The 14,518-nt window shown below is 61.8% G+C and overlaps 2 protein-coding genes across 8 annotated transcripts in view; one reads left to right on the top strand and one right to left on the bottom strand.

Moving 5' to 3' along the window:
- Positions 1-14,518, top strand: part of RECQL5 (RecQ like helicase 5) — a 30,894-nt gene that overhangs the window by 14,772 nt on the left and 1,604 nt on the right. For 2 of the 4 annotated variants that reach the window (XM_037157821.2, XM_037157822.2), the window contains 8 exons: positions 11,662-11,880; positions 12,154-12,253; positions 12,388-12,424; positions 12,555-12,613; positions 12,691-12,764; positions 13,079-13,172; positions 13,488-13,622; positions 13,907-14,439. In XM_037157821.2, coding sequence (XP_037013716.2) covers positions 11,662-11,880; positions 12,154-12,253; positions 12,388-12,424; positions 12,555-12,613; positions 12,691-12,764; positions 13,079-13,172; positions 13,488-13,622; positions 13,907-14,439 — 1,251 coding nt within the window. Of the gene's footprint in view, positions 1-11,661; positions 11,881-12,153; positions 12,254-12,387; positions 12,425-12,554; positions 12,614-12,690; positions 12,765-13,078; positions 13,173-13,487; positions 13,623-13,906; positions 14,440-14,518 lie in introns of those variants that run through there. The other 2 variants (XM_037157823.2, XM_053660336.1) reach the window with 2 other exon arrangements.
- SMIM5 (small integral membrane protein 5) lies at positions 10-9,800 on the bottom strand. Of its 4 annotated transcripts, none has more exons than XM_037157827.2 (4): positions 9,424-9,800; positions 4,153-4,394; positions 3,108-3,267; positions 10-2,670 (listed from the first exon to the last, which is right to left on the bottom strand). In XM_037157827.2, the coding sequence occupies exons 3-4, from the start codon at positions 3,232-3,234 to the stop codon at positions 2,561-2,563; spliced, it is 237 nt and encodes a 78-aa protein (XP_037013722.1). In that variant the 5' UTR covers positions 3,235-3,267; positions 4,153-4,394; positions 9,424-9,800; the 3' UTR covers positions 10-2,560. The 4 variants fall into 4 exon arrangements, with proteins under 4 accessions (XP_037013722.1, XP_037013720.1, XP_037013721.1 ...); XM_037157825.2 differs by having other exon boundaries at positions 3,108-3,516; positions 9,424-9,794; XM_037157826.2 differs by lacking the exon at positions 4,153-4,394 and having other exon boundaries at positions 3,108-3,516; positions 9,424-9,794.

Below are 14,518 nucleotides of genomic sequence, written 5' to 3'. Positions count from 1 at the left end.
CAACACAAGTCCAGGTGACTGAGTGTGTTTATTAAAACTGGGGACAGTGAGACAAAAAAGGGCTTAGAATAGAAGTGACAGGAGAGCCCAGGCTGGGCTGCCTCTGCTCACTGGGAAGTCAGAGAAAAGGGGGCCTCGGGGATGGGTTCAGGGGGTCAGCTGGGGACAAGCTGCAGGGCTGCCGCCACCCATTTTGCCCTGATTGCAAGCCTCTGGGCCCCTTAGAGGTTCAGGTGTTGCTGCCTGTGGGGGAGGAAGTGAGGGAACAAGATGGGGGAGGGAATGGCTCCGGCTGCTCCCCAGCTGGGTCCTTTGTCTCGAGGCTGTGTGTCTCTCTCAGGCAGGAATCTCAGGGGAGGTCTCCGGGGGGGGGGGGGGGGTTTCAGCAGATGTTCGTCAGTTCTCCAGGTGCGTCCTTTCAGGGCCATGGTCCCCACGGATTGGTCAGCGACGGGGGTCATTAGGCACTGCAGGCTGGCCCTGGCTTCACCCACCTGGTTTTGCTGCTTTTCTGGGCCCAGGGCTGAAATGCAGCTGAGGCCTAGATGCCATCTCTAGAGGAGGTGACCTGCATCTGGTTGAAAATTGTTCAGCCAGTTTTGTTCAGCCATCTGTCTCAGTTTCCCTGCTCACCTTGCCAAGTTTTCCCAGCTTTTACTATCCTGCCTCGGGTGGACTTAAGCTCCCTAGCGTTGCTGAGGCTCAATCGCCTCATCTTTAAAATGGGGACGATAATGTCACCTACGGCACGGACGCCGTTGTGACGGTTCGGTGCACCTGTCTGCGTCAGAACTAGGACACCACCGAGCACGTGTGAGCTCTCAGTGAGCTCTAGCTGCCCTCACACCATCACTGGCATCTCCACTGTTGTTCCTATTCCACATCCCGTTCTTTGGTGGTCCCGGGGGGCAAAGGGCGAGGGCAGACTTCCTGCGTTTCTTCTGTTCTGTGTGGAAGCACGTCCTCTCTGGGCCTTCAGCTGAAACCAAACTGACAAGCCCCTGGACACCGGGAAGTGAAACCAGCCAGAGAAACTGCTTCCGCTTGCCTGCCAGCTTGAGCGTGGTGGTGATGGGTGGTGGCAGGGGCTGGCATCCCCTCCTGACTCCCTGTTTTCTGAGTAGACGGGGTTCTGTCCCCAAGCAGCCAGAGCACAGCTGCCCAGGCCAAGACGACAGAGGTGTGTGAAAAATGCAGACCTTTTATGGCTCTGGGGTCCGGTGGGCAGGAGGGGAGGTACCACGGGAGCTGTCCCTCGCCTGCCGTCATCCTTGGGTGGCACCTCTACCTGGAAAGCTCCCCAGGAAGAGAGAGCAGGTTGGAGTGGGAGGCAGGGCGGTGCTGAATTTCAGCAGGACCCGCCGTTAAAACGGTCCATTCAGCTCTGGGCCAGCCGCCGTGCAGAGGAGCCGCTCACACATGCAGAGAGCACACACGTGCTCGACCTAGGTCATCTTAGCTTATCCCCACGGGCTCACCCCGGGAGGCAGTTACCAGGATTGGCCCCATTTCACAGGGAGAAAAATGTGACTCAGGGAGGGCGCGTCACTCACCTGGATTCCTGCAGCTGGTGACTTGGGGAGGGGGAGATTTGAATCCAGACAGTCTGGCACACAAGTGGGGAAAGGGCAGAGGTGTCGGGACTCAGGTTGAGGTCAGTTCTGGGGGCCTGACCTGTCTTCTTTTACTCCAGAAGTTGGGGAAAACTGGGCAGCCTGAGCCTGCTAGTGCAAGGTGAGCTTGCTAGTGCAAGCTGTGCCTGCCCAAGTTAATGGCAGTGGAAACTGTTAAGTGGCGCCTCTGAGCCAGCACCTGCCTGGGGCACACACAGCATCTGTCACTGAAGAGTGGGCGTCTGGGGGCTGGAGCTTGTTAGCAGCTAGTGCTTGACTGGCACTCCCCCCACCATGGCCCCGCACTCCCTCCCGGTGGCCTTCCCACCTGCGTGGTTTCCAGCTTTCACAGGCACAGGGAGAGCAGGGGTCTGCAAGGACAGCCACCGGTCACGCCCCCGGAGTTCTGGCATGTGACCTTGCTGATGCAGGGAGCACAGCCCGAGAGCCTGGTGCCACGGAAGTGCGTCCCTGAAAAGCTTTTACTGGGGAGAAACAGGCAGGAGCCGGCCAGGATACCTGCGTGGCCTGCGCTGTTGGGGAGTGCGGGGTCCCGCCGCCACCGCACAAAGTCCCTGTGGTCGGGCCGCTCCTCTTTGACATGGTTCAGCAGAACCCCAGGACCAGCTCCCCGCAGGTTGGCAACCCGGCTTCTATGTTTATTAAAAAGTGCAGGTAGGCCAGGTGCCCTGGCGCTTGCCTCCATCCTTGAAATGGTCGGCCCCTCCTTCGTACCGTGTTCACTGGCAGGGGGAGGGAGGCCTTATGACTGTAATGGCCCTTGTTTCCTTGACGAGCTTTCCCGTGTCATGGTCAGGTTCTTGGGCAGGGCCAGCACCATGACAGTAGTTCTTGGTCCTGAGGGGTCAGGACTGCAGGGCCAGGCCGACGCCTGGACTGTGGCTCTGGCAGACTCCTCTCCTGTCTCCTCGGTCAGCCTCCGCCCTTCACCGCGGGGTCATGGGCCGCACCTGGGTCTTCCTGCCTCTCTGCTCAGGGCAGCAGCAGTGGGCGCAGCAGCAGCTACAGGCTACCAGCAGCAGCAGCAGCACAGTGGCTGGAGGACGGGGGCGGAGACAGGAACCCCAAGGTGAGAAGAGAAAGGAGCCTGCCTCCTTCCGAAGCAGCCCCTCCTGAGGTTTGGGGCCTTGGCCTGAAGGCCTGGATCGCTGGTCAGAAACACCCTTGGGTCTGACAGGTGTCCACCAGCCCAGTGCCGGCCACCGGGGCCTGGACCTCCCCCCTGCGGTACCTCGTCCGCTTCCCAGAGCTCTGCTCCCTTCGTCCCCGGGCTGGAATGCTGGGCTGCCTCTGATGCCCAGCACCACCCAGCCCATCACTCAAGCAGCGTGCCCCAGGACTAGGGGGAATCCCTTGTTTCTCCTCCTCTTCCCGGGAGGCACCATGCCACCTCCACCAGCCCTCGGGCCAACACCCTGGTCTCATCTCCCGGGTGCCAAGAAGAGCCAAGGAGAACCTCAGGGTCCCACTGACCTGTGAAGAGGACGATGACAGAGAAGGCCACGATCTCCACGGGCTCCGCCTGTGGCAGCCTCTGCAGTTTGAGCAGCAGCCTCTCCCCCACCGCGCTCATCTCCTGCACGAAGTCCGTGGCTGTCATGCCGAGTGGGGTTCCCGCGGGGCCCCTGCCAGGCTGTGCCGAGCAGAGATGGGGCCTGAGTCCCTGCAGGCTGGGGCTCGGGCATCCGCCCTCTCGCTCCCCTGCAGCCCGCAGAACGGGTTTGTCGGGTCTCAGCCCTCGCAGTTCTGGCGGCTTTGGTGGGGGGACTGCTGGGCAGCCTGTGGGGCCCCTCTGCTCAGAGGTGGCCCCCTGCCCTCACCTGGCTGGCACTGGCCCCCACCTCTCCACCAGCCCACGTTTCTTTGCTCATAAGGAGTTCTCCTGTGAAGAGGAAGAGATGGCACTGTGTCCCTTCAGTTTTTCCCGAGGGGGTCCTCTTCAAAATGGGATCGGGTACCCCAGGGCTAGTCTGGCCAGTCCCTTCCTCCCCTGGTGGCTCAGACCCCCACTTCTGGGCTACCAGGAGGGTCTCCTCTGCTCTCACACCTGCCCCAGGTGTGTGGTAGCTCAGCCCACTAGCTCTTCCTGTCTGGGAGGCCCGGCCCTGGTCTTCGAGTCGAGCATGATGTGTGGCCACGCTCCCTCCCCCGCCTCATCTGCAGGCACAGGGAGCAGGGGCCTTTAGACAGAGACCAGGGACAGCGTGCGCCAGCCCGGCCCGACCCTGCTCCCCAAGGCAGCTCTAACCCCAGGGAGGCTGACAGGTGGCCAGGGGCAGACCTCAGGCTCTAGTCACTGCTGCCACGTCCCCTGCCTCGCCAGGCGGGTCTTCCCGACACGGCTGCGGTCTGTGAGGCCGGTCACTCCCGGGGGTGTCACAGCCTGGCCCCCTGTTCTCCCTGTGGTGTTCGGCCTTTGCTTGAGCCCCTCTGGCCACGGTGGGAACCCCACCTGCTACCACCCCACCCCACCTTCTAGGGCAGCTCTGATCAGCAGGGGGCGGGACCTCGTACTGACCCGTGATCCCTCCAGTGGCCCTTGGGACACTTCTGCGCCTCTTCTGCCTCAGTCCTCCAGGGCCTGGCAGGCAGCTGGTATATGCCACCTGCATCGCCTCCTCCACAAAAGAATTTTCCTAGTGGTTTTGTCACCTGCCTGCGCAGAGCGCTGTCTGTGTCACCCGTGATTTGAGCGCTGCCTCCCCTTCCTGCTTTGGTGACTGGACGAGTGAGTCCCTTCGTCTCCGAGTCTGTCCCTCCCTTGAATGAGAGTGAGATGCCTGTCTTTCGAGGCCGCCTGGCAGCGCGGAGCCTGGCACAGGGAGGTGCCCGGCCCACGTGACTCCTTCTGGGCGGGGCCTGGTCAGTGCAGGAGAGTCGGGGAGGCCTGTGGGGGTAGTTACACCTCTCTGAACACTGTCGGTGTCCCTCCTCAAACACCTTGGGGGGTTTCATCTGCGTCCTTCATTCCAGAATGTTCGTGGTGTGTGAGGAGAAGGACAGGGAGGCAAGCTGCTTTTGTGTGGTGACAGGTAGAAGACATGATGGCCCCGTGGAAGTCAGATCAGTGGTCGGCAGTGGGAGGCTTCTGGAGCTAGAGCCTCCCACCTTCCCTCACACCCCACTCCAGCGTCAGCATGTTTGCGCAGGAGGCCAGGATCCCAGTTTTCAAGTGTACTAAGGCATAGCCTCCTGGAACACCGCAGGTTGTTATGCCTGCCGCCTTTCTGTTACAAACGGGGAAACAGAGCCGAGAGAGGCAGGGACTTCTCTGGGGTCACCCAGCAGGACGGGTCGGGCCAGCCCCCCTGCTGCCCCGCACTGCCTCTCAGTGGAGGCCTGCCTTGGGAAGCCCGCTCTCTGACCAGCAAGACGGGTCAGCTCAGGACCGCGGACTGCGGGCACTGCCCATGCGGCGGGCTAGCCCAGTGACCTGGGACCCTTTTGGGGAAGCTGGCAGGCTCTGCGAGAGCATCCGTAGCTCACCCGCTGGAGCCTGGGACACTGCTTTTATCAGGCAGGTCACCCACCAGGCCAAGGCCACACCTGCTCTGTGAGAACCACCGAAGGGACAGATCTGGCCTGTCTGTCTCAGGCCCACCACATTCCTTCCCAAGCATAGGATCTCTTTCCTGTGGTCCCACCAAACAGAATCCCCCTGTTGACCAGTGGGGCGGGCCCCTCCCTTGTTCTGGGGCCTGTGGGCATCCCTGCCCCCGGGGTCCCCAGGTGGCCCACAGCCCGTCTGCTGGGCTCTGTCCTGGGGGAGAGCTCACAGGGCAGAGGCTGCTCCTCTCGCTCCGGTTTTGGCGGCGCTGGGTCTGGCTTCTCCAGCCCAGTTGGCCCAGTGCCTGCATTGCCTACTGTAAGGATCAGACACTCCTTAACAGGGGTGGGCGGAGGGCAGGGGGAGTTTTTCCCTCGAGGGCTGGCAGAGGGGCGTGACCTTCAGAGCCGGGAGGAGGAGGGTGGCCCGGGCTGGGCAGAGGCAGCACTGCTGTGCGGGAAAGGTGTGGTTTGTTGATCAGAAGTTGCAGCTTAGAGTCAGCCACCCTCCAGGGACTCGTGACACTTCTGGCGGCAGACTCCTGCCCAGGGGGCCCGCGCCCCACTCTGGGAAGACTGCTGGTCTGCGTAGTGGCAGCAGGGCGTGGCAGTGGATGGCGTCACGGCTGTTCACCCGGGGCCTCCGGAGGCCGGGGTGAGCCAGCCTCGCCCAGGCCAGGGCTGCCCCCTGGATCCTGTCTGCACCGGGAACAGGAGTGGAGCCACTGGGCAAGGCCCTTCTGCCCCAAAGACTGAAGAGGAGCCCCCTCAGCTTCTCAGTTGAGGTTTTGTCATTTCCAGCTTTGGCTTGAGCAGAAGGATCCTTAGCAGGTCCATAGGGGAGTTGGAGGGGCCTCTTTTTCCTACGAGGCAGAAGGCACATTCCAGCAGGTCTCAGGCGGTCTTCCCAGTGGGCTATTTAAAGCAAGGCCAAGGGGGTGCCTGGTGCCTGGTGCCCAATATAGCCAGCAGCAGTCAGGTGACCATGGGGCTTGTGCCCTAGCTGCTGCTCTGTCGGGAGCCCTGAGTGTTCCCAGCTGTGGCCCCGGGGAAAGTGGGCGCTCTGGGGCGGCTGCCTCTCCTCCCCGTACCCTCCCAGGTTGGAAGGAGAAGGGCAGGGAAGTCCAGTGGGACTGTGGGGCAGTCTCTGTTTTTCTGGTCTCTCTATCTCAGGTCCACCAAACTCCTTCCAAACGTACCTCCTGCCTGTGAACCAGGGAAACCAGAGTCCCTCCCAACCCTGTGCTCAGTATTTCATCCACTGGAAGCAGCCAGAGCAGGTGGTGGCTTTCCTGGTCCCGGGGTCTGGGGAGCAGCCCCCGCTGCCTGCCTGGAGCCTTCCCAGGGTGCTCCAGGCTGGAGTGGCAGCCAGCGGAGGGGGCAAGTGAGCGAGGCAGGGAGGAAGGCCGGCCGAGTGGGTGGACTAGGAGACATTCCTATGGGTGTCATCTCCTGAAACAGCACCTTGCGACAAAGCCGTCGGGCCACTCCTACTGAAGCTTCCGGTTTCCTCTGCAAAACTGATACTCCAGCTCTCCAGGGGCAGCAGGCAGGTGCTTTGGGGACTGGTAGGTACAGGTGTGGATGGCACAGGGCCCTCAGGGTTTCCTGCTCTGCCCGGTTATTTTGTGGTTATTTTGTCGAGTGGTTTTCAGCCACCCTTGCCCCCAGGGCGCTGCCTTGTTTGAGAAACAGCTAGAATGAATAACAACCTAATGAATAACAACTCTCTGTGGGAGACTTGTGGGGGCCAGAGGCCTGGCCAGTGAGGTGGAGAAACCACTGTGGGCTTCACTGAGCCTTCCGCACGACACCCCCCTTCGCCTTGGCTCCAGCTTGCTCTGGGAAGTGGACACTCGAGCCCTCAGCAGGTCCCCCTTCCCCAGCCCTGTGGCCTTTCAGGGCCGAGGACTCCCTTGTGCTGCTGGTGATTATTCCCGAAGCCCCAGAAACTGGGCATTACCCTTCTGTCCCAGCTCAGGGACTGCCATCCCCGCCTGCCTGCCTGGGGTGTCCCAGGGGTAGGAGCCAGCAGGTGTAGCCATGGGCTCACCACCTGCCCTGCTGCCTCAGACACAGCCCCACGCCTGTGCCTTCTCTCCACCCTGTGCTGCCCAGCCCCCGGCCCAGGCCGGATCCCACCGCCTCTGCTGATCCGGGAACACTCGGACTGACTCTCGGTTTCCACTCTTACCCACATGATGTTTTTTTTCTAAGTAGATGCCAGCTTGTTTGTTTTGGGGAAGACATCTGGGGGTGGGGAGGGAGACTTTAACCTTGATGTGAGAGGCAGGGAGGCAGGAGGAGTCAGCTGGCCTTGGCTCCCGGGGCCCTGCCCAGGAGGGCCCCTCTCCACGCTGCACGGAGAACCATTTGGGGGTCAGGCCAGCCTTACAGGGGAGCAGCAGAGGGCTGGCTAGCAGGGCGGAAGCTCCCCCAGCCTCAGTTCCCTGTCTTCCCTTCTCCCCATCCGACCCTGGGCTTAGAGTCTGGCCCTCTCATTTCCGGCGTGGCATTTGGAGAGGGTTGTGGGTATCTCAGTGAGAGCCTGGAGGAGCCCTGGGCCGAGAACGCCTGGCGGTGAGCTAGCCAAGGTGTTGCTGAATGGACCCCCCTCTCCCAGGACCCCCCTGAACTAGGTTCACCTTGCCCACTGCCAGGGATTTACAGCTCTCAATGTCAGAGACTGGTGAAAAGGAAAGGAACAATTTATTTGAAAGTTATACAGACTTAGAGTAATGACTTAATGCCTTTGTTAAAATCCCAAAGTCCCTTCAAACACCCACAGACACACAGCCTTCCTTCCCCGCTTTGCCCGGTCTGGGGTACTGTATCTCAGGAAAAGGAATAGAAGTCTGTGGCTCAGGCATTCCCCGGTTCTTCCCAGTGATAGGTGCTGGGCTCGGTTGGAAGCCCACCCCGGCGCCCCCGCCCCGGCGCCCCCGCCCCATGGTTCCAGACACCATCAGCTGTGTTGCTGTGACCTCCAGTTCTCAATCCAAACCCACGTGGCACCCTCTCAGGGCCCAACCAGCAAGAGTCCTCTCACCCCTTTCCTTCCCGCAGCATCTCTCCTGCATTCTTCTGAGCTTCTAAGAGAGAGCTCCCCGTCGCTGCTACATTTTGCTTTCCTGCTTCCTAAGCTGCACGGTCAAGGGAGCCCCAAACCACGGGGTTAGCCCCACAAATCACGTGGTTCCCACCTGTGTGGCTGCCACACCTGGGTTTAGATTCAGGCATGAATCTTCCTCTGCAGCCCCATTTCTGACTCCACCCACAGTCCGCTACACCTGCCAGCATTCCGTATTTTTCCAGCTTTTTTTGAGCTGCCACAGTACGTCCGGGCAAGCATGGCCCTGTGGCGTGGAGCCGGCCTTCTCCTCGCTCTCACGCAGGCTCTGTAACCAGGGCGAGTTGCCTCCCAGTTACATCAAGGGTCGAAGTCACCCCCATCTCCCTGGTTCAAAGCGTGGCCACAGCTACTTAACTTAGAAACCAGCTAAAAGTTACAGATATGATAACAGTTTTTGTGGTTATTTGCAAACTGTTGATATGCAAAATAACTCAGTGGCCCTGCTCCATGTGTCCCATCACCCAGTTCAGACTTGTGGGTCTGAAGACAACTATATATTTATTTTTTTGACATCTATATTTTTAGTATTTCCTGGACACTCTGAATTCTGGACCCTGTTACACATCCCTCTTTGTTGGGGGTCCTGGCAGCACCCTGTTTCAAAACCCCTCACAGTCGGTGGCAGCTGCTGCTCTTGTCTGGGACACAGGCAGAGCTGCCCTGGGGGTAAGAAATGGCTGGACAGACCTTGCTCTGAGCTTCCTGGGCTGGGGAAGCAGGGCCCCGGGAGCTCCGCCTTGACCTGGGGAAAGGGAGGCTCTGTAGGCAGGCGATGTATGTTTCTCCCCCAAGCCGGGCAGCCAAATCCCTTGGCTAAGCCCCCATTGAAAAGGCACAAAGTAACCTGCAGCGTAAGCAGGCACCCAGCCCTCCGCCTGCTCAGCAAACAGGGAGAAAACCACCCTCAAAGAGGCTATGGGTCTGGCCCTTGGCCCCGTGCTGGGTCACAGCAAAAGCAGGGAGAGCCCAGGTTTGGACAGGAGGCCATCTGGAAGACTGGAAGTGTGTCCCCCATAGTAAATTGTGGCCCTCCACCCTTGGGGCAGGGGACTCCTGCTGCTCTGTTCCCTTCGTCGTCCCCCCCACCCCACCCTGTCTGTGGTCACTCACCTGGGAACTCAGGTGTGGGTGCTGGGGGCGGACGCAGGTGCTGGGAGCCAGGCACTGCCTCTTTCTTCCGGCCTGCCGCCACCTCTCCTCTCCTCAGACGCTTCTTTGGTGACCCAGGGCTGCTCCCTGGATGCCTCTCCTCTGGGCCAGCAGCTCAATCAGCTGCTATCTGGGCTCCGGCTTTTTTGTTGGTGTCCAGGAGATCCGAGTGTCAAATTACACAGGGCGGCCACTGTGGGGGCTGGTGCCAGTGCCACTGCTGCCTGGGTGCAGGCCAGGAACCCTGCTGGGAGCTCGTCCTGCCCCAGGAGGTCTGCAGGAATGCACCCAGCTCCCTCTCGGCTGGTTCCTCCTCTTCCTCTCCCTCCTGGTGGGTGTGTGCTAGACCACGTGGGCTGGGCCTGGGCCGGGAGCTGATGAAAGGGGTGGTTGGCTTTCTGTTCCCTGGCAAAGATGACCCCAGGAAGGTTGCGGCTGAGGTGTGGAGTGGGGAGGGAGGGGGCCCCCACAGCACACCCAGCCCCTTGGCTCCTGCCCTGGCCTTAGGAGGGCCTTTTGGCTAGCACCCCCACCACCCCAACCTGCATATCAGGCAGCCTCCTGGCTAGTCCCTCCCTCTGGCCTCAGAGAAAAAAAGTAAACAGTGGGGGAAGGGGCCAGACCACCCAAGAAGCCAGGCCCCTGGGAGGTATCTTGGAGAAGTTGGGTGTCCCGAGTAATTGGGAGTGGCCCCTGCCTGGCCTGCTCGCCGGGCATGTTGCTCTAGCTCCCCGGGCCTGGAGGAGCTCTGCGGGTCTCCTGGGCCGTTGCTGCTGGGCATGGGCTCCGGAGCGCAGTGGCTGGCCGTGCCCTCTGACATTCGGCTGGGTGTGCCGCCACAACCACCGCAGCCGTGCAGCCTGTGCCTGGGGCAGGGCAGGAGCGGACCCCGGCCTGCATCTTCAAGCTGTCAATGGAGCCCTTTGAGTGTGAGCACAGAACCCCAGTGAGTCAGGGCCTGGAGAGGGTGGGGTAGGAAGCCAACCTTGTGGCCACACCACTTGGATGCCAGGGCCTCCCAGAGGCGGCACCAGAGGCCACTGTGCAGAGGGACAGACTGGTGACAGAAGGCGGTACACATTGGTTTTAGGAGCTGGCGCGACAGCACCCTCTGGTGGCTGCCTGGCCATCTTGGGCTGTTCACCTTGCATTCTCCACTCAGCTAACAGGCAGCCGGACCGGCTTCTGGGCGCTGGGTAACAATCGGCTCTTGTTCCTGGAGCCTGCTCCTCAGGCATCAGCTGCTTAGAGGGCTTCTTGCACCAGCTATTCTTGTCACTAGCGTGGCACCTGGACAGTTCTGCTCTCCACCATCACCACATTCCTGCGGCTGGACTGGCCATTTGTAAGGGATTTGATAGAGCTGTGGTCCCTCCCAGGGCTGCTGCCTCTACCCCAAGGACTGACTTTGCCCTCAGCCTGGGGAATCAGAGTAGAGACAGCTGGAAGCCGGCGCCCTGGGGGACTGCAACCCTGGAAGGCGCTGCAAGGTGGGCTCTGCTGAGGCTGCTGCTCCTCGCTGCCTCACAGGGACTGGTGTGCAGTGCAGCACACAAAGCCACTGGGTTCCTGTCCTGGGGCAGAACCCTGGCCTGGGACTGTGAACATGGGGCCAGGCAGAGGCTCACAGAGGACAGCAAGGAAGAGGTCACTAAGAGACAAGCAAAGCTGAGCCAGGGTGGGGCTACCTCCTGCCATTCCCTCACTGCAGAAAAGTGACAGGTAGCAACAGTGAGCCCTTGCTGGGCTCCAGGTGCTGGGCTCCAGGTGCTGGGGGAAGGGCTTCAGAGCGTTGTCTCCGCAGCCCTGACGCACTCTCTCTGCACCATTCACAGGTCTCGGGTGAGTGTGTGGGCTTAGTGTTGTGCTTCGCTCGGCGAGGTCCGATGCTTTCACCAGGGCTGCAGCCTCAACTGCAGAGCCAGCCGGTGCCCCTCCCAGGGCCCCCTCTGCCAGAGGACGGAGGGGAGGCAGGGTCCAGGCCCCCAGGAGCGATGATCCACAGAGAGAGAAGCAAGACAGAAGCAGGGCCACACTGTGGCTCCTCTGGGTTTCCACGTGCCGCATGGCCGTGGGAAAGCGCCCTTACCTCTCCTTCCTCATCTGTAAAATGACTGCCAGGCCCCTGTGAGAGGAGGAGTGTGGCCCCCAGCACGGTCCATATCTGGCTTCTCACCCCTGCCCTGCTGCCTGCTCCAGGTGTCGCCATGCTGCCATTGCCAAGTACTTCGGGGATGCGCTCCCTGCCTGCACCAAAGGCTGCGACCACTGCCAGAATCCCGCAGCTGTGCGAAAGCAGCTGGACACCTTGGAGCATGCGAGCAGCTGGAGCAAGACCTGCATCCGGCCCTCCCAGGAGAACGGCTTCGACCCCGAGCTGTACGAGGGAGGCCGCAGAGGCTACGGGGGCTTCAGCAGGTGAGGGGCAGTGAGTTCAGGGGCCCCGGGTCTCTGGGCGGGCAGGCACTGGCTCCTCGCTAGGAATAGTCTTGCATTCTCTCCCTGGTGCCAAGGCCAGACCAGACACGACACCATGCCACAGTCCGTCCCCTTGCACCACGGGCCGTGCCAGGGCTGGGACCTCAGTACTGCCCAAGTTGCCAGGACATCCGGGACATTGCTGCCCCTCCAGAGGTGTGGAGGGGAGGCAGAGCCCAGGCCAGGGCTGCTCACACCCAGCCTGTCCCCTAGGTATGATGAAGGTTCTGGAGGCAGCGGGGACGAGGGCAGAGATGAGGCCCACAAGCGGGAATGGAACCTCTTCTACCAGAAGCAGATGAGTCTGCGCAAGGTGAAGGGGGTGGGCTCTGCAGGGTCCCAGGTGGCCTCCACTCACACCCTCTCGAGCCCTTCCCTGGTGCGGAACTGGGTGCCCTGCCCTTCAGTGGGCAGGGTGCCTCACAAGCCCTTCCTGTCCTCTTCCAGGGTAAAGACCCCAAGAGAGAAGAATTTGTACCCCCAGGTCAGTACAGAAATGCCCCCAGGGGCTTGGCGGTGGTTTCCTGGGAATGGATGGAGGGTGCCTCCTTGGGGGGCTGGAGGCTCCAGAGTGCAGAAAGTTGCATGGAAGAACCTACGCCTTCTCCCCACAGATGAGGATTGTCCCCTAAAAGAGGCTTCTAGCAGGAAGATCCCCAGGCTCACTGTAAAGGTACGGAGGTGGCGGCTCCCCTACCCCACCCCCCCAGCTTCTGGGGGCTCATGTGACCACCTTCCTTCCTGGTGCAGGCCCGTGAGCACTGCCTGGGGCTCCTGGAGGAGGCTCTGAGCAGTAACTGCCAGGCCGCAGGTGCCTCTGACAGGTGAGTGCCTCAGACCAGGCTGCTGGGGAGGGCTCTCCAAGTCCTGTTCCTTGGGCAGCTGTGGGAACCCGGGCTTGTTTGGGAGCCCCCTCCATTGTAGCCCATCCTACGCCCTGCGGATGCAGGTCCCTATGGCCCACCAGGGGGCAGGCTTGGCCACAGCCGAGGGGCTGGAGGTTGCCCAAAACGTCCAGGTTGGAATCCCCATACCCGGGGCCATTCCTCCCAGGCCCTGAACCTTCTCCGGGGCCCCGAGGAGAATCCAGCAGGGAGAGGGCTCAGGCCGGCCTGACAGCTCACACCCACCCCCTCAGACCTGCCCTCCAGGCCACGGCTGTGGAGATGGAACACGAGATGTTCCGAAACGCCAAGGCAGTCAACCTGTACAAGGCCAGCGTGCTGAAGAAGGTGGGCCGGGCGGGGGCAGGCGGGGCATGCTCTTGGCTAGGGTGGGAGAGGCCGCCCCTCCGCACTCCCAGGCTGCCCACCCTCTGGCCCCAGGCAGCTGAGAATCCACCCCTAACCCAAGAGACCACTTACTCCGAGGGAGCCCGACTCCCCTCTGCCAGCTGGAGGTATTTCGAGTCCACCCGTGAGGACTGGGACTCATCCAGCGTCCAGCTGCCCAGAGCCATGGGCCCCGGAGCCCGCTGGTGGAAAGCCTGGGGTGGGGGCTGTCAGGAGCTGCTGGGTGCCGTAGCAGCCCGCTTGTCCCCACCCCAGGTGGCCGAGATCCACCGAGCCTCCAAGGACGGGCAGCTCTACCTCGAGGCAGGTGGCGCCCAGAGCCGCAGTGTCCAGGCCGAGCCCCCGGAGCCCTCTGAGCATGACATCTTGCCAGCCTCCCAGGTGTACTCGGTAAGCGGTGTCCCGGCGTCCGCCCCAAACATGGTCTGGGAAGGGCACCACATCCCCTGGCCCCCGGCCCCTGGCCAGGGCAGGTCCTCGAGCTTCTCTGCCCTGCCCACTGTGCCCCTCTGGCCCTGCAGCTCTTCTCCCACCAGCCTGACCCTGCAAGGGCGTTGTGCCTGTCCTTTCGCTGCCCCACTGCTGAGAGGCCCACCAACACAGCCCTCCTCGGTCTGGCCAGGAGTGTCCTCAAGGGGACCTGGTGGTCAGAACCCTCTCTCCCCTGCTCACAGCTCAAACCCAAGCGTGTGGGAGCTGGTTTCCCCAAAGGCTCCTTCCCATTCCAAACGGCCACAGAGATGATGGAGAAGATGCGGGCCGAGGCACAAGCCCCCTGGCCTGTGCAGGAGCCCCCGAGCCAGCCCCATGGCCTCCAGAATGAGGAAAGCAGTGAGGCCGTCCCTGGGCTCAGAGGAGAGGCCCCTGGAAGCAGCACTCGTTGTGGGGGGCCCTCCCCTGAGAAGAAGGTGAGAGGCCCCTCCAGGGGCAGTTCCCTTGCCCAGGTCCGCACCAGCAGGAAGCAGCAGCTCCTGGCCGCTGCGGCGCTGAGGGATTCTCAGAACATCGCCCGCTTCTTCTGCCAAAGGGCCGAGAGCCCCCCTCTACTCGCTTCAGCCCCAGGGGCAGAAGGCGCCGGCGCTTCCTGTGATGGGTTGCAGGGAGCCCTGGCTGTGGCCCCAGTGCAGTGCTCCGGGGAGGAGGATGGGGCGCCGGGATGCTTGGCTGCCCCTCCACAGACAGAGGGGTGCACCAAAAAGGGAACAAGGTAAGGGCACAGGTAGCCCTCTAATCCTCTAGAATCTCCCTCACTGCCTGGGCCTCTGTAGCTCGGGGCCCTTCCTTCA

Source organism: Artibeus jamaicensis, unplaced genomic scaffold (assembly GCF_021234435.1).
Source record: "Artibeus jamaicensis isolate MK-2021 breed Jamaican fruit bat unplaced genomic scaffold, CSHL_Jam_final contig_2259, whole genome shotgun sequence".
In the NCBI taxonomy this organism is placed as follows: Eukaryota; Metazoa; Chordata; class Mammalia; order Chiroptera; family Phyllostomidae; genus Artibeus; species Artibeus jamaicensis.
The sequence above is the reverse complement of the archived record's forward strand: the minus strand, read 5'-3'. Positions and strand labels throughout refer to the sequence as shown.

Excerpts from the sequence above, each read along its gene's own strand:
- SMIM5 (XM_037157827.2), bottom strand. The coding sequence starts at position 3,234 with ATGACAGCCACGGACTTCGTGCAGGAGATGAGCGCGGTGGGGGAGAGG. Across the intron at positions 2,671-3,107 it reads TGTCATCGTCCTCTTCACAG|CCACTGTGCTGCTGCTGCTG; the intron begins GTCAGTGGGACC and ends CCCGTCCTCCAG.